Source organism: Saccopteryx leptura, chromosome 5, assembly GCF_036850995.1.
Source record: "Saccopteryx leptura isolate mSacLep1 chromosome 5, mSacLep1_pri_phased_curated, whole genome shotgun sequence".
Classification (NCBI taxonomy): domain Eukaryota; kingdom Metazoa; phylum Chordata; class Mammalia; order Chiroptera; family Emballonuridae; genus Saccopteryx; species Saccopteryx leptura.
In genome coordinates this window covers 185,379,375-185,397,481 of record NC_089507.1, presented here as the reverse complement: position 1 = coordinate 185,397,481, position 18,107 = coordinate 185,379,375, and the positions used below count along the sequence as shown (strand labels likewise).

At 46.2% G+C, this 18,107-nt stretch overlaps 1 protein-coding gene across 3 annotated transcripts in view; it reads right to left on the bottom strand.

Moving 5' to 3' along the window:
- Positions 1–8,391: 8,391 nt before the first annotated feature.
- Positions 8,392–18,107, bottom strand: part of SEL1L2 (SEL1L2 adaptor subunit of SYVN1 ubiquitin ligase) — a 74,811-nt gene continuing 65,095 nt past the window's right edge. For 2 of the 3 annotated variants that reach the window (XM_066385594.1, XM_066385596.1), the window contains 2 exons: positions 8,649–8,777; positions 8,392–8,511 (listed from right to left, as the gene is read on the bottom strand). In XM_066385594.1, the coding sequence (XP_066241691.1) occupies positions 8,392–8,511; positions 8,649–8,777 (249 nt within the window). Of the gene's footprint in view, positions 8,515–8,648; positions 8,778–18,107 lie in introns of all 3 variants that reach the window. The other variant, XM_066385595.1, reaches the window with a different exon arrangement.

Sequence of the window (18,107 nt, the reverse complement as noted above, 5' to 3'; positions counted from 1 at the left end):
TAATGAGCAGGTCCCTGCAGCGGGGCTCCATCCTGCTGACACCTGAGATGCCTTACAGAAAATACTCGGGATCAGTCCTGCAAGGGGCAAGCAAGGAAACTGAGAACACGAACTCGGTGGCACTTCCGCCCGCCCTGTGCGGCAAGAACGCTCTTGCAGCCTGAGATCCTCCTCAGCCAGAGAATTCAGGAGCTTGAGGTAGGAAGCCACAGATGGCAGGGGACTGTCTGCAGAAGGTGCAGGTGATCTCAGAACTGGGCTGAGGGGACACGGTGGGGCACCGAGGGCATCTACTACATCCATTGTCCATCTGGACAAGGGAGAAATCATCGGAAACTGTAGTTATATGGAGTGGGGGAGAGGAAGATAGTGGGAGCACTGGGTTTGGGGGTGGCCCTGAGTTTGACCCCAAACCTTCCCTCTAACTGGGCGTGTCACCTTAGGCAAGATGCTGATCTGCTATCTGAGGCAGGAAGTCCTTTCTGGAAAATGGGACCATACCATCTGATGGTATTGGTTCAGGTGTTCCCAGAAGCAGAGTCTGAGAAGAGAGGATTTGGGGGTTGAGAAGTTTGGGGAACTTTAAAGCTTCGGGTACCCTGTGCCTCTGGAAGTGCACGTGGAGTACATGACTCCCCTCAAGTTCTAGGGGAACTGTTTTTAATTTCATGATTTTTTTTTCTTGTTAATAACAAGCTATGGTTAGAACGGCACATTTATTGTTGCTCTGGGTTGGTACCTTTTCATATAAAAAGGCTGTGTCTTGGAGAAGGTGAATCGTTTTCTATATTAAGCCTATACAAGCAAATACTTGATGGGAAACAGAACTCGTTCGAGCAGAGTAAGGAATGAAGGAAGGACCCGAGTGTGCGGAACCTGCAGCCTCTTGTGGGCAAAACTTGATGTGAAATCCCAGGCTTGTGTCTCCACCCCTCCCCCAGTTTTCTTTCTTTTTTTTCCCCTTTTTTTCTAATAGTTCTAAATTAAAAAAAAAATTAAATTCTCTTTCTGATGCCTCAAGTGTTTTATTGTGGCTGTGACATAAAGTTGGCAGCACCCTTCTGCGAACCCATTGCACATTGACCCGGCGGACCCTTAGCTGGGGCGCAGACACCAGTTCTTGGCAGAAGGAACCCCTTCCCTCTCACCTGCCACAGCTCCCAGTGGCACCTGTGCAAACCGCTGATGGTTTTGTGGCTTTGGAATTCTAGATGCTTCCTACTTCTCCCAAGGAAGGAAACTGGCAAAGCTGAAGAGATAAAGTGACTGGGCTGAGGCCACAGCACCAGCTCCTGGCATGTCTAGGGCTGGGACCGTTCACTCCCTCCCAGCCGAGAGCGCTCTCCTGATGATGGAATTGTCAGGGATTGGTGGGGGATAAAACAGGAGTCTGCTTTAATCACTTCTGCAAAGCCCTTTTTGACATATACAGTAACACATGTTCCAGGGGTCTCTTTTAGGTGCCAACATTCAGCCTGCCACAGATAGGGAGTCCCATCAGAGAGAGTCCAGTGGATGGACTGATGGATGATGACAAGGGCCTTGGGGCTCAGCAGACCTTTCTCGTGAAGCAAATATTTTCACTGCTCACCTGATTTCAGCTGCAGCTGTGGAGGGCTCTTTCCTACTCCCTCAGACTCCTGCTAACTGCCCAGCATTAAGGGAAGGCACGAGTCGGGTCTTTTTTCTGCCTCAGAGACTTCCCCAAAGCCCCTGAGAAATAGCCTAAAAGGGATGAGGGGGTAGTTATACACCCTGATGGAGAAGGGAGTGGGTGCGTAAGTGTCCAGCCTCCTGCCTTTCAGACAGACAGCTCTGGGAGATATTTTGTAAACTTTTCAGATTTTAGTAAAACAGAATCCCCGTTACCTCCAGCAGTGACCTCAATAGTAAACTTTCATCCCCCACGCCCTCACTTCTGAGTCCTGTGATCTCCTCTCAAAGAAGCTACGTAGACACAAACTCTTCTCCCAGGTTCGCTCTCGGGACAGGAGGTTTCCGGCCAGGGAAAGCCACGCAAGCCCTCCACGGGAGTCAACTGGGAACTCCCATGCTCAGCTGGCACCTTTGTAGGACTACTGGGCTGGTTTAGTATAACTTATTCTGTTTCTTAAGCCATACCTTTTGCCACCCACTACCCCCTTCAGCCATGGAGCATCCAGAGGTGGGAGGGGCAGCTGAAACTGACTATTTTGCACACCCCACCCCCACCCCAGGGGTTCCTTCTGAATGAGGCCGGTTACGGCCTATTTACTGCATCCAGTTCTTTCAACATCCTGCTTACGTTTGTCAATCCACCTACTCTGCCTGCACCTGCATTTCTTTTAGAGACAGAAACTGTTTATCAGCCAGAATCATAACACCATAATTCTGCCGTTAAATGTCCTCTGCTAAGGGTTACATGCTTCCGAAGAAGTAACCAGATCAGTGCACAGCGTGACTGCGATGGGAAAGGGACTCTGGCAGAGCCTGGGAGGAGGGAGTGAGCTGAGTCTGGGAAGACACCTGGCAGTGGTGGGGGCCTTCACGATGTCTTCTGTCTCCTGCACCACCACAGGCTGCAGGCTTCCTGAGAGCAGGGACACATCAAGTGCTCAGTACCTTGCTGAACGGAAGGGTGGGAGGCTCCAGGAAGCAGCCCTTAATCATTGCAGCAGGTGCAATGGGTCCCCTGCCTGCATCCCCGTGCTCTACCATCATCCTCGGCAGGCACGTGTTAACTGCCAGCGCCTGGGCGACCTGCCCAGGGCTTTCCCTGCTGGCTCCACTTGCCGCTGTGGAGCGTGGGAAGTGCACAGAATTGGCCTCAGCCCTCATCCATGACTGCTGGGAATTGTGGGTAAGTCCCCAACTCCCTGTGCCTTGGGCGAGGTGCGCAGGAGAGCTCCCCCGTGGGACTGGGTTCCTGGCGCTAGCTTCCTTCTCTTCTTTGTCTCACTTCTCCACCTATGCTTCCTGAGATTCCTTATCAAAAGCACTGCTCACACTCAAACCCTTGTCCCACGGGCCGCTTCCGGGGGACCTAAACTGAAACAGTCACCTCACTTAGAGTTGCGGTGGAGGTGAGACTTTGTGAAGCTAGGCCCTTTCTCTGCCATAGCATCCAGCCCCTTCCTGCTGGCTTTCAGACTTCGGATAATGTGTACATGACTTGGCCCAACTCAAATTCATTTGGGGGCCTGTGTGCTTGCCAAGCCAGAGCTGCCTCTGGGCTGGCGCGGGCAGCCCGCTATTTCAGTGGGCTGGTTTGCTGGAGCCCGGCCCCATGGTGGCCCCCTAGAGGTTTCAAGAATACAAGTCTTCCTGTTTTCCTAATGTGAAGACAACCTCAGATGCCCAGGACCCATTGCCATGGTCCCAGGTGTCTTTTATTGAGGAAAGGGTGTAAAACTGTATGTACAGTCCATCTCAGCTTTCTCTGGCTCTTCTCTAGTTCTATGGGGAGTAAGTCGCTTTGGAGATGCTCAGTGCATTTGCTGTGGGTCGTGTGCTCTCTGTGTAAATGATGGGGGTGGGGGAGCAGTCCAAGGTGATGGAGAAACTGGGAGAACTTGGAAGAATTTTCAGGTAAAGCTCACCGAAGTTTCTGGGCATGGAATAAAGCAAAGATAACATTCGTGCAGATAATTTGTGATGATTTATGAAAAATTGGGACCTCTGGGTTTTCTAATTATAGACTTTAAAATATGGTACACTATAATGTAAAATAAAATCTTAAAAATTTAAAGGCATTAATTTTCTAGACCGTAAGTCTCCAATTGAAACTCTTGGAGCCATACCTGAACAGTAGAACGGTTTGAAAGAGTTTCCGCCACACCACCTTCCCAGGGCCTGATGCCGCCCAGGCCAAAGCAATAGGAGAGTGCTCTGATACGGGGGCTGGGAGGGAGCGGATAGTTTATCAATACTAAGGTTTAGGAGATACATTAATAGGAGAATAACTATTCAGTACAAAAGAAATGTCTGATTTTTTAACATAAATTCCAGTTGAGAGGCTAGTCCACAGTGCCTGATTTTAAAAGGTGAAGTTTCCTGTTTTCCCCAGAACTGTATGTAGGTCAGTCCATGCCCAAGGCCACATCTCAACAGCAGGACCTCAGTTCCCAAGGACGAGACAGAGGAGATGGGTTTGTAGGGACCTGGGTTCGGGCGGAGAGAGAAGATGCATGAGAATGGGTGAGAGTGGAGAGGGTCAGGCACGGGTCTCCCACCAGTCAAGTGCATGTTGGGGGTGGGGGAGTCTTGATGTCCAGGTGGAGCCTGTGCAGAGGGTGCTCCAGGGGAGGTCCCTATCATCCCATCCCGGGGCCCTGCACCTCTTAGCACGTCATGGCACTGGGACTCAGAGGAGAGAAAGAACTGAGCATTCTTCAGCTGTGTGTGTATGTGCCTGGCTGAGGCAGAGTAGAGGACGACTTTTCCTCCCTCCAAACAGACACCAGAATTGCTTCAATCTGAAAGACGGGAAGACAAAGAGAGTCGGGGGTGGATATGACTAGTCTGTCTAAACCTGTCTTCCAAGATAAGCACGTCAGTGTCTAAGCTACACTTTTCTTCTGCAATTTTTGCATGGAAATTTATATAACCCTTGCTAGAGTTTTAAACAGAATATATGTAGTTGGTTAAATATGACTGCAAATTCTTTGCTATTCCTCCCACTGAGAGGTGGAGTCTAATGCTTGACCAATGGACTGTAGCAGAAGCAGGGTTTAGAACTTCTGAGGCGAGGTCTTGGGAGACCTACAGCTTTTGCCTGGGTCCCTGTGAACACTCTCTCTGGGACTGAGCCCTGAGCCGCCGGGTAAAAATTACCACGATTCTGTTCACTTGTTAAAGAGGTCACATGTGACCTGTAGGCATTCTGGCCACCACCCCCAGCTGAGCCCAGCCTGCCAGCCATCCCTGCCAAGATGCCAGGGCTGTGACTAACACAGTCTTGCACTCTCCAGGACAGCCCGTCCACCAGAGGGTGAACACCTCTGCTGATGCCACGCAGGACAGAAGGATCATGCAGCCGTGCCTGCCCAAATTCCTGAGATGCCATTAAATGATCGCTGTTTTAAGCTACTAAGTTTTAGACTCATTTGTTAAGCAGCAAGAGATAACTGGAACAGTAGTATAGAAGAAAGAATATGTTTTTTGTTGATTTTTTTTTTTTTTCTGAAGCTGGAAACCGGGAGAGACAGTCAGACAGACTCCTGCATGCGCCCGACCGGGATCCACCCGGCACGCCCACCAGGGGGCGACGCTCTGCCCACCAGGGGGCGATGCTCTGCCCCTGGGGGGGGGGGAGGGTCGCTCTGTTGCGACCAGAGCCACTCTAGCGCCTGGGGCAGAGACCAAGGAGCCATCCCCAGCGCCCGGGCCATCCTTGCTCCAATGGAGCCTCGGCTGCAGGAGGGGAAGAGAGAGACAGAGAGGAAGGAGGGGGGGAGGGGTGGAGAAGCAGATGGGCGCTTCTCCTGTGTGCCCTGGCCAGGAATCCAACCCGGGACACCTGCACGCCAGGCCGACGCTCCACCACTGAGCCAACCGGCCAGGGCCAGAAAGAATATGTTTTGGAGTCAGTTCTGCACTCAAATTCTAGCGTCATTATTTCTTCTGTAATCACATTATTATGTGATCTTTTCTTGACAAGTTACACAACTTCTAGCCTCAGTTTCTTCCTGCGTGAAAGAGGTAGGTACGCCCACCTCTGGCCTTGGTATGCCAAGATGGGATGAGAAAACAGAGTCTGGCACGTGGGGGTCCCACGGTGTTCCTTTCTCCTCTTCTCAGTGTCCCCGCACCCTCCCTGCAGGGTGCCCGCAGGGGGCTGCCCCTGCTCCATGAGGACCTGGTCCTCTCCAGTCTCTTCCCCAGCCTCTCACGGCCACACCTATTAAAACCCACCAGTTAAGACTTGGGGGAAAAAGCATAGAGTTCCAAAAGCATGTTCCTCATAAAATGACTGGATCTCTGCTCCAAAGGAAAAAAAAAATTACTGACTTTTAAATAATGTACGTGAATGGCTATTCCACTTTAATAGAGAATCAGAGAAGGAAATGCAGAGGAAATAGGGAGTCACAAATAGAATTAGATTTGGTTTTTGAAAAGCTTCCTGCAGTCCACGGGCTATCAGTTTTTTATGTGAATCCATCAGAAACAGGAATAAGAATAGGGGCCCTGGGTGCCCGTGCAGGGGGTAGGACTGCCACAACCATAAAATAGACGTGGCTTGTAGGTGGGAGGCTCTTTGTCCCTTGGTCACTTGTCATGAAGCTGCCCAGATGCCAGCAGGCGCCCCTCCATGCCCCGTGGTGATGGGAACCACCACAGCGGCCGCTCCAGGGAAGGGGCTCAGAAATGGACATTCGATTCACATGCTCTACGCCAGCCACATTTCCAAAGCCTCTGTTCACACTTACTTGGAGCAGTGAGCTGAAACAGGACATGCACGCGTCACGTTGCCCTTGTCCTGTATTAGCAGAGCCCTACTCCACAGCCAAGCCACAGCAAGGGCCTCCCTTCGATCCTGCCTGCAGAGGTGTTCACAAGCTTTACCTCCCAGGAGCCGATGTTTCATCCAGACGCGGAGCCAGGCCTCACCCCTTGGCCTTCCACACTCTCCTGTTTGCTCTTGTCCTTGTCTGCGCGTGCTCACACTCCAGACACCTGTGAGACACAACTGTGTGGCTGGCCTGTCCCCTGGGCCCTGGCCCGAGATTTGGATGTCTCTCCTTCCTTGTACGTTTGTATAAGTCAGTCTAGATCCTTGGACACTAGAACCTGCTAGTAAATCAGGTTGTGTACAAGAAATTCTAAATACCTGGACCTCGGGCCAGGGTTAGTTCATGGCAAATATATGTATTTGCAACATTTTAAAAGCACTTTTGAAGATAGGCTTATTTAAGCTTCACAATTCTCCAGTAAAGTAGAAATTAATCCCATTTAATGTAGGAAAAACTAAGGTTTAGAAAAATTATACTCAAAGTCATAGAGTAATTGAGGGCCAGACCTCAGGTCCAGATTGACTTGTTCCACACCCAGGGCTCCCCCACCATGTCATTCTGCTTCCTACGTATGATCAACATAATGAATGACTCTTTCCTTGGCCCTAGGCTGGGCTATCACACAGGCAAGCAGGATCTTTTCCTACCAAACACTCAGGATTTTGGCTGGAGAACTGACTGCAGGGTCCCCAAACCACACAGGTTGTTTTCAAATCAGGTGTCCCCATATTCCAACCAATTTGCCTTGAGCTTTTAAAGAGTTTTAAAAGTCACCATTGCCCTGGCTGGATAGTTGAGTTGATTAGAGCATCGTCCCAAAGCACAGAGGATGCTGGTTCCATCCCCACTCAGGGCACGTACAGGAGCAGGTCGATGTTACTGTCTCTCTCTCCCTCTCTCCCTTCCTCTCTCTCTAAAATCAATACAATAAACATTAAAAATAAATACATAGCAGTCACCATTTATGGAGTTCATTCAAGATGCCAGGCCCTGTGATAGTCCCTTTACATATGTTATCTCATAAGCCTCATACCCACTCTCTAAGATAGGTAGTATTCTTCCTATTTTGCAGATCAGGAAACTGAAGTTCAGAGAGGTCAAATAGCTCAAGAACTATGTGAGCTGAGATGCAAGCCTGACCTTCAACATGAGTTATGGGCCTTTTGCACACTCCTCGTCCACCCTGCCCCCAGCCCTAGGTCCCTACTTTGCCTGTCAGGGGAGATAAGAGAACTAGACTATGTAGCTTCTGTCCCCAGAGGCTGGTACCATCTCTCTCTATGGGTACTCCAAAGGGGACTCCACCGAATCGAACGGGCTTCCATGGAAAGATAGGAGAGAGCTGTGCAGTGCTGCACAGACCCCAAATGATATTGCTCCTTACACAGTTGCTAACGGAGCTTTGACAGAGGGCGAGGGCTCTGAGTCGGTCCCCCACACAGCACGCCCCAGGAGCTCTCATGCATTCGGTGGATGGCGTGGTAAAAACAATCCCATGAAATGAAGGGGCTAGCTGCAACTTCTGTACTCATAGGATGCCGAGGCCCCTGCGCTCCTGCCCTCCCAGGAACCTCCGTACGCCCTCCTCCCTCCCCACCTCTGTACATCTGTAGGAGCCAACACACCCACTTGTCCTCTTGAAAGGTTGTTATAACAACATGAAAGGTGTTAGTCTTTATCCCTGATTCAGCACTAGACCACCAGGATGAAGTCTTAGGTGACTAATCCCCTCCAGCAGTCATCTCAAGCAGAATGTGAACCATTTTGTCAGACGACAAGTCCCAAGCTTTCCATTTCCGTCACAGGGAGATTATTGAGTTAGACAAGGACATTTTTTATTTAGTGGGGAGACCTTGGAGTGAACTGGTTCCCATGAGCAGGTTTTCGTAAGATCCAGATCCTACCCGTAGCGATTTCTAAGCAAGAAGATCAGCAGAGCAACAATTAGGCCAATCGCAAATAAATCCCAGTAGGGTCCAAAGCTGTCATCCAGTTTTATCCATTTCCACCTCATTGTAAACTGCTGGGAAGAAACACTCCATTAAAAAAATCCAAGCCTCCCACTTTATCCAGAACCATCATCTCCCTCCCTCCTACCACCCAAGCGTTGCTCACTGGACTTTTCAGAGATTTAGGACCTATTTGAGACAGACTTACATTAAGAAACAGGATATCTCGGAGCAAATGCACGGCTTCCAGTTTCATGAGGGCAAAGAACACAGGAATGTGAGCCTCAGGACTTGTTTGAGCCGCCATATCATATAATCTCCTGGCCAAGTGAATGTCCTAGAAATAGGAGAACAGCCCATACTCATTAGGTACAGATTCTTTAGGGGTAAACAAACAGAAGTTATTGTTGAACACACAGTATTGTAATTTATCTTTGGTAAGCAGCATAGCTCTGCCAAAGAGGTTTATGTCCTATTCCTTGGAACCTGTGGCTATGTTATGTTACATGGAAAAGGTGACTTTGAAAATGACCTTAAGATAGAGAGATCCCGGATTATCCTCAAACCACAGAGTTTTCTCAGGCTGAGGACAGAAGAGAAAGTTAGAGAGACCATAGCAGAAGTCAGAAATTCGGGTATATGAAGAACTCCACCCACCATTGCTGGAGGGCCACCTGGAAAGAATGAGGAGGAATACGAACAGCCTGCAAGGAGGTGGAGCCTCAGCCCTATCAACACAAGGAACTGAATTTAGCCAATAATCTGAACGAGCTGGGAAGTGGATGCTTCCCCAGAGCCCCCAGCAAGGAACACAGCTGATACAGAGGACCCTGTCAAGCTTACCCAGACTTCTGCCCTCCAGGAACTGAGACAATAAATGGGTGTCGCCTTTAACTACCAAATTTGAGGTAATTTGTTATAGCAGCTATAGGAAACTAATGCCACCTCCGACAGTTTCTTGGATACCCCTGAACCCAACATTAGGTGTGATTCTCAGGAAAGGAGTAGGAGAAGACTAGCAGTACATTCCCCTACAACACAGAACAACACAGGTAACAGCCAGCATTTAATTTCTAGTTCTCTTCATAGTACTTCTCAGAGCTGAGGTTACAGAATTTGTTTTGCATCTGTGTGTCTTTTAGTCCCTGGAGACAAAGACTTGGACTACCTGCTTTCTCTGAGTTCCCAGTCTTTATAAAGTGCTGAGTGCACAGCAAACCTTGGGTAACATCTGCAGAATGAACAAGTTATTTTGGTTCTCAGGCTGGAATTGATTCCTGAAAGGACATACTATATTTCTAGGGGCTTTCTTTTTTTCTTTTTTACCCATTAATGTATGTGGCACCATATGCACTTTTTTTTTTTTTTGTATTTTTCTGAAGTTGGAAATGGGGAGAGACAGTCAGACAGACTCCCGCATGCGCCCGACCAGGATCCACCCGGCACGCCCACCAGGGGCGACGCTCTGCCCACCAGGGGGCGATGCTCTGCCCCTCCGGGGCGTCGCTCTGCCGCGACCAGAGCCACTTTAGCACCTGGGGCAGAGGCCAAGGAGCCATCCCCAGCGCCCGGGCCATCTTTGCTCCAATGGAGCCTTGGCTGCGGGAGGGGAAGAGAGAGACAGAGAGGAAGGAGGGGGTGGGGTGGAGAAGCAAATGGGCGCTTCTCCTATGTGCCCTGGCCAGGAATCGAACCCGGGTCCCCCGCACGCCAGGCCGACGCTCTACCACTGAGCCAACCGGCCAGGGCCACCATATGCATTTTTTTCCTTTAATTTTCACTTACTATGGCTTGTTTTCATTTGCTTAATTTTTTTTGTTTTCCCTACACAATGTAATGAAAAGGCTAAGTAGAGTTGCTTTTAAAGATGGACATGCCCTGAGCCAGTCCCAGAATTAATACTTTGCTTGGGTGCCTGTGGGTTATTTTCAAAAGGAGCAAGAAGAGAGATTTCTCACAAATTGTAGCCATCCAGTGTCCTTTTGTTGTTTTTCTCCATCTCCCAGAACTCCATTACGCGGAGTTCAGTAGCGATGAGTGCTTGAGACCTCTGCTAAGCCATTTTTTGGGTCGTGTGCTCTCTCAGCTGTGTTCTGCTTGTCATTGCATAGGCTTTCCCAAGGTTCTGTGGTCTGGTAAATTGATTTGTTAAAGAAAGGGAATGCTCTGGCTCAAAATACTTAAAATTCAGTGGACTGTTCTGAAAAAAAATCTTCCTGGCAAAAGAGAAAATGAATGTTTAAAAAAAACCACCCTTTAATGCCAACAAATTCAGTGGGTGTTCATTTGAAAGCACCTTGCAGATTCTAACGGCTGTGTCACCCCCGCACGTGAAAGGCATATTGACTTGAATAGCTCAGGGAAAAGCAGCCTTCGTGGGCATCTTAGGCATTCATTCTTATTTGAGGCAGGCAGCAGTTATTAATTTATTTCTTGAGGCACAGACATCTCAGTGCAGTCACTAGGTTTCTAATAAAAAAACATTGAGAAGTCCTTTTAATGCCTAGGCAGCCTCACAATTTATAATACATTGGGGGCTGGGTGGTATAGAAAAGTCTTCTTTGAAAATTCTTAGAGAAAGAAATTCCTGAATGCTTGTGGCTAATTAGGATAACCCATATAAAATAATTTTTATTACTAGACTCTAGAAAAGACTCCTTGTTCTTTATCCTATTTAGTAAAAAATTCAAATAGTTCAAAGAGAAAATTTCCTCTCAATAGTGTTTACATGATGGCCAGGTTTCATTAAATAAGTCCATTGCACAATCCACTTAACATTTAACTTTTCTATGTTTCAGTTGAGTTTAATTTGATTTCATTTCAGTGATTTAAGAGGTTATGTAGGCCCTGGCCAATTGACTCAGTGGATAGAGCATTGGCCTGGCGTATGGCTGTCCTGGGTTCAATTCCCAGGCAGGGCACACAGGAGAAGCGACCATCTGCTTCTCTCGCCCTCCTTCTTCCCCTCCTTTTTCCCCCCTCCTGCAGCCAGTGGCTCGATTGGTTCCCCTGTCGGCCCTGAGAGCTGAGGACAGCTCCTTGTTCTCCGTGTCAGCCTCAGGCACTAAAAATAGCTTGGTTGATTCAACATCGACCCAAGACAGAGCTTGCCAGGTGGATCCCAGTCAGGGTGCTTCCAGAGACTGTCTCACTATCTCTCCTCCTCTCACTTAAAAAAAAAAAAGAGAGAGAGAGAGCGATTATGTAAAGCAATCTACAGATTCTTCTTAAAATTTTTCTAACTAAAATGTCAGGTGTGCCAATGTTCACATGTTCAAAGTACTGTACATGTTCAAAGTACAGAATTCTCCAGGAATAAAGTATCTGGTTTATGAAAATTGTTCCATTACATGAGGCAGAAATTTTTCTGCCTCAATCTTTGGCTGTCATGAAAAATTTTTTACATTGAGAGAGGTAAAATTTTAAATAATTTATTCTTATTTTCTTATAAATATACTATATGCTAATTTAAAGAAACTGAAAATATAGATGCAAACAAATTTTAAAATCACCTACAATTTCACTGTACAGTTGTAAGTTCTGCTAATATTTTAGATATGTTTTTTCAGCATGTCAGCACATATATATTCTTATACATATACTTTTAATTTAGAAATTTTTCAAGTTGGATAATATTATATCTTCTGCTTTCAGTATATTTCTATATATTTCAAACAATTATACCATGTCCTATGCTATTCCTTTAGTCTATAATATTTTATTTTTAATGGTTTCATAGTGTTTTATAATAAGGTCTAGTATTATAAAACAATACTTTTACTGCATGCCAGTCATCACTCTTACTTAGGTAAATCTCATGACAATTCTATAGGGCAGATGATATTATTAACTCCATTTTAAAGATGAAGAAACTAAGGCACAGAAGTTAAATCACTTACCCAAGTTCATTGAACTTGTAAGCAGCACAGCTGAGGTTCAAATCCAGACAGCCTGCTTCTAGCTACCCACTTAACAGCTAGGCCATAGCATACCTAATGGGATCATATACTACCACACAATAGTTTAAATAACATTTTCAATTTTACAGCATCTTGGTTGTTTGTAGGTTTTTCCCCCTGTAATAAGGCTTTACACACACAAATTTTCTTCACATATCTGATTATTTCATTAGGTAACAAGTATTTATTTCAAGAAAGGTTCTGAACATTTTTTTCTTTTTTCTTTTTTAAAATGAGAGTAGGGAAGATAGTGAGACAGACTCCTGCCCGCACCACAGCTGGGCTCCACCCAGCAACCCCCCTTTGGGGCCGATGCTCTGCCCATCTGGGGCCATGCTCACAACCAAGTGAGCATCTGAGGTGGATGCTCAAAGGAGCCATCTTTAGTGCCCAGGGCTAATGCGCTCACTCAAACCAATCAAGTCATGGCTGCAGGAGGGGAGTGAGAGAGAGAGAGAGAGAGAGAGAAGGGGAGGGGGAGGGGTGGAGAAGCAAATGGTCACTTCTGTGTGTCCTGATCAGGAATTAAACCTGGGATATCCACACACCTGCCAATTCTCTACCACTGAGAAAACCAGCCAGGGCTCAATCAAGCTATTTTTTAGCATCTTGGGCCACTCAAACCAATTGAGCTACTGATTGCAGGAGGGGAAGAGGGAGAGAAGGGGGAGAGGATGAGGAAGAGAAGCAGATGGTCTCTTTTCCTTTGTGCTCTGACTGGGAATCTAAATAGGGATGTCCATACACTGGGCCAATGCTCTATCCAGTGAGCCAACCAAACAGGGCCAGTTGTGACCGTTTCTTTTTCTTTTTCTTTTTAGTGAGAGAGACAGACAGACAGACAGACAGACAGAGAGACAGGGCAGAGAGACAGGAAGGGAGAAAGATGAGAAGCATCAATTCTTTTGTTGTAGCACTTTAATTGTTCATTGATTGCTTTCCCATATGTGCTTTTGACCCAGGGGTGGGGGTGGGGGAAGGGGGCCAAGCCAGAGACTCTTTCCTCAAGCCAGCGACCTTTTGGCTCAAGCCAGTGAGCCCACGCTCAAGCCAGATCAAGCGCCCTTGGTGTTTGGATTGTGGGTCCTCAGCATCCCAGGCTGATGCTCTATCCACTGTGCCACTACCTGGTCAGGCCAATTGTGATAATTTCTAAGAGGTATATATTCTGTCCCATCATATTTATAAGAGGGCCATTTTAAATATCTAACTTGTTTTTTTCCAGTAAATAATTCTATTCTAGTATTTAAAACTATATTCTGGCCTGACCTGTGGTGGCCAGATAAATAAAGTGGCGGCCATTGGATAAAGCGTCGACCTGAAACGCAGATGTCGCCGGTTCAAAACCCTGCACTTGTCTGGTCAAGGCACATATGGGAGTTGATGCTTCTGCTCCTCCCCCCTTTCTCTCTCCCTCTCTCTCACACTTTCTCTCCTCTCTAAAATGAATAAATAAATAAATAAATAAATTTAAAAACTATAGTTCTAACATTCTATAGGTAGTCATACCAGAAAAATAATAAATAAAAATGCTTTGTGCCATAATTTTATTTTTGATAAAGCTATTTATAATTTATTCAGTATATGCAGTTTTTGTTTTCCCTGCAGGATAAAAAAAAATGTGTTACCTACTAGGTTGCAAAATTGTGATTTATAATAAATATATATTTGGTCATACAGATGACCAAAATCTATTTCTCATATATATTTAGTCTTTATCTATGGATCCCAGTTTACAGCTCCCAAAAAACATTGGGATTCCCCAAGTGTTTAGAGTGATAAAGGTGTCTTTTGAATGAGGTGATGATAAAGTATCGAGGTGACTTTTGAAAGCACCTAAGAATGGGGGCTGGTTGCCAGGAGAACCAACCATGTTGTTAGAGGGTGGGACTGACCCTCTGGGGTTGGGAGAGGGGCTGGAGGTTGAATCAGTGGCCAGTGATGTAATCAACCTGCCTGTGTAATGATGCCTCCACTAAACCCAAAGGGTTCGGAGAGCTTCCAGGTTGGTAAACTAATGGAGGTCCTGGGAGACTGCTGTACCAGAGAGGGCACAGCAGCTCTACACCCCTCCCCCATACCTTGCTCTATGCATCTCTTCTAGCTGGCTGTTCCTGAGTTGTATCCTTTTATCATAAAGCAGTGTTTCAGTAAGTAAGAACTTTTTCTGATTTGCGGCTCTAGCAAATTAAAGTGGGTTGTGGGAACATCTGATCTATAGCCAGTGGGTCAGAAGCACAGGTAACAGCCTGGGTTGTGACTGGCATCTGAGGTTGAGGGTGGGGGTCAGTTTTGTTACCCTTAACCTGTGGAATCTGATGCAATCTCTGCATAAATAGTGTCAAAATTGAATTGAATTCCTAAACACCCTGCAATATCTGAGAATTATTTGTTGGTGTGGGAATCCTCCGTGTTGGAAATGGGATCTCAGAACACTCTAAGGATAGGTCTAACTATATATTTGAAATTTATCTCCAAATGATAATCCCCCCCACCTTTGCCTTACTTTAGAATAGAGTTCTTAGTTATTATCTTAAAATATATACATGCTTTCTTTCATTTAAAAAGATTATCATTGTTTTTCCTCATAGGGTTTTTTTTTTTTTTTTTAGGTGAGAGGAGGGGAGATAGTGATGCAGACCCCCCCATGTGCCCTGACTGGGATCCACTTGGCAATCCATCTGGGGGCGATGTTTGAGTCCTGAGCTATTTTTAGCACCTGAGGCTGTGTGCTCAGACCAACTGAGTTATCCTCAGTTCCCGGTTCCGTGCTCATAACAATCTAGCCACTGCCTGCAGAAGGGGAAGAGGGAGTGAAGGGGGAAAGGAAAGGAGAGGAAAAGGCAGAGAAGCAGATGGGCACTTCTCCTGTGTGCCCTGACAGGGAATCAAACCTGGGACAGACATCCACATGCTGGGCCGACACTCTATTCACTAGGCCACTGGCCAGAGCTGTCATTTGTTTCTTATACTCCATGTTACAAAAACATTTTAAAACTGGATCTGACAGTACCGAATCCACGACCTGAATTAACTGTCCACCTGTATCATGTACATAGCATTTGAGTTGTGTGAGCCAACTCATGCCATGTCAGGCCCTCATTACGGCATGGGCAGGTGCCTTCCACCCAGAGTAGTCTCTGCTCTCTTTGCAGGCTGCCTTATCCCTCCTGTATCCTCAGAACCAAACACAGTGCTTCCTGACACAAAACAATGACTTGATAAATATTTGAGTGAATAAATGTATCAAGAAAAAGTTAAGGCACAGTGCTATAGTAGTTTAGAAGAAGATACTTTTTAATCTGGGGGTTCCTGGAAGGGGCTAAATTGGAAATGTCTTTGAAAAATGGATTGGTCTTCAATGAGCAAAATTGTGGGAGAAGATTATTCCAGCAAATAGAAGGATATGACCAAAGGTCAGGAGGGTTTATTTAGTTCAAGGTCTTTTAGGAGAAGTAAAAGTAGTCTGCAAGATATATAGGGAAATAGTGGCATATCAAACCATTATAATCAAAGTAGATTAGGTCAAGGCATAAAGTGCCAGGTTAAGAAGTCTGGACTTCATTAGGCAGTAGAAAGTAAATGAGATTTCTTTTATTTTTGTGTTTGCTTGCTTATATATTCTCTGTGTGTGTGTGTGTCTGTGTATGTGCATGTTTTGGGGGGAGTCGAGGGGAGAACACTAGTACCAGAGTTATTCTTTATCAAGAAAAACCTAATAGTACTTTGTTAAATGGATTATATATATAACAAATAAATCCCAAGTCGCAGTGACTTAACACATTCAACATTCCAAGTTTGGCGGAGAATTTTCTTCATGTGATCACAGCAGGACCTCAGTTCCTTCTGCCACATGGCTGTGCCATCCCGCAAACCCTCTGTCTCCTGCGTTCAGCCGATGGGAAGGGACAGGCACTAGAGAGAAGCTCCATCTACTTCTCAGCTGCCTTGGTCCAGCAATGACACTTTCACTTTGCATCTATTCTCTCGGTAAGAACTAGTCACGTGGATGTGAAGGGAGCTAGAAATGCACCCTCCGTGTAGGAGACACATTGCAGCAGCAGGACCACCCTGTGGATGGGGCTTTACATTTAACTGGTGGACAGAGCTATCTCTGCCACAGTAGGAACATGCTAGAATGGGAGACTCCTGAGAAGCCTTTGCAGCAAGCCTGTGTGAGTAGAAATTCAGGCCTGACCCAGGATATGGACAGAAGAAACAGGCAGGAGGGATGGGTTCTTATTCTTGGTTAAATTTCTTATGTAATTCTGAATCAAGTGTAGATTGAGAAAGAGTTTCATAACAATTTCTGAGATGAATATAGTAGAATTATATATAGAATTTAGAATTTCTAAATTTAGAATTGGGAGGTCATCTCTCCATTTTTCCCCAGGTAGTTATTTTTTATTCTCAGAACAATGGTGCAGTCAGTTCCGGGCCACAGTTTAAGTAAAAAACTTATGGAGCTTAATCAGAAGTCAGAAATTGAGTAGTGAGATGCTTCTTAGTGAAGCTACTAGGATAACTCTCCCGCAGCACCCTAATCCCAATGTCCTTTCCTGAAAATAGATGAGAATGTTGACCCATGATTTTTACACTGATTTACTGAGTTGATTTATATTCCACTTTCTTCTCTGAGGGGGTTTAAATACAGAGTTTATAAGACCTGAATCCATACGGCACCCTTTTTGGTTCTCTGAGAAATCCTAGTAACAATATTATACTCCTCTTTCCCACTGGTTTGCACAAAGAGGAACTAATAATGAGGACTGGGAAGTGCCGTGCTGAAGACCTGCTTAATCACTGGATGATTTCAGTGCTGCGCAAGCCTGTTCTAGCTGTTTTGGTCTCACTAACAATCATTGGAACAAGCTCTGGGCTTCTGATCATCTGCATCTTCATTTTGAGAGTTGGGAAATGTAGTATCTCCTCATTAACCTGACTATGAGATAACAAGATGAATCAACTTGGCACCTGAGTACGTGGTTATTATTTTTTAATTGCTAAACAGGAGAAATTAATAAAGACAAAGAGCAATGGCTCCTCACTGACTAAATCTAAAATTCCCATCTCCAGTTCCAAGGTCACGGGCAGACCCTGTGCATGTGCGTGTGTTTTATACGTAGAGACCTTCTGTAGGAAGCTATGTGCCCGTGACTGAGAGAGACTCATCAGAGGGGACTACCCATCATAAAACAGGAACCTTGCCAGAAAAGGACAGAAATGTGGCCAGAGAGAAACTTTGAAGTTTTTCCTAAATGTATGAAATGTATGTCTCGACAGTTGCTATTTGACATTGTGAAGAAAGTGCTAGGCGAGCCGTCAGCCGTGACTCCCAGGAGGAAACACAAACCCTCCAATGGAGCTGGCCAGCATGCCAGCGGGCAGTGTTCCCTCACAGAGTGGACTGTGTCCTGAGTGTTTCTTGAGTCCCAGGGGGGTTGGAGAGTTAATGTGAATTTAACCTAGGGGGTGAGGTCACTTTTACCTTTTATTCAGAAGGCATTCCTCTCACCATATTGTTGTTTTGCAGAAGAAATGATGAACAAAAGCTTTGATCTTTTCGAGCCTTAGGTAGCAGTCACTCACACCCTCTTCTGAGCTAAAGGACAGTCCCCCCACACAAGGCTTTATACAAAGCCCTTTCACAAGGGCTTACCGATGGGCCTCTCCAGAGGCCCAGCACTGCGCCGTGCTCACAGATGGCG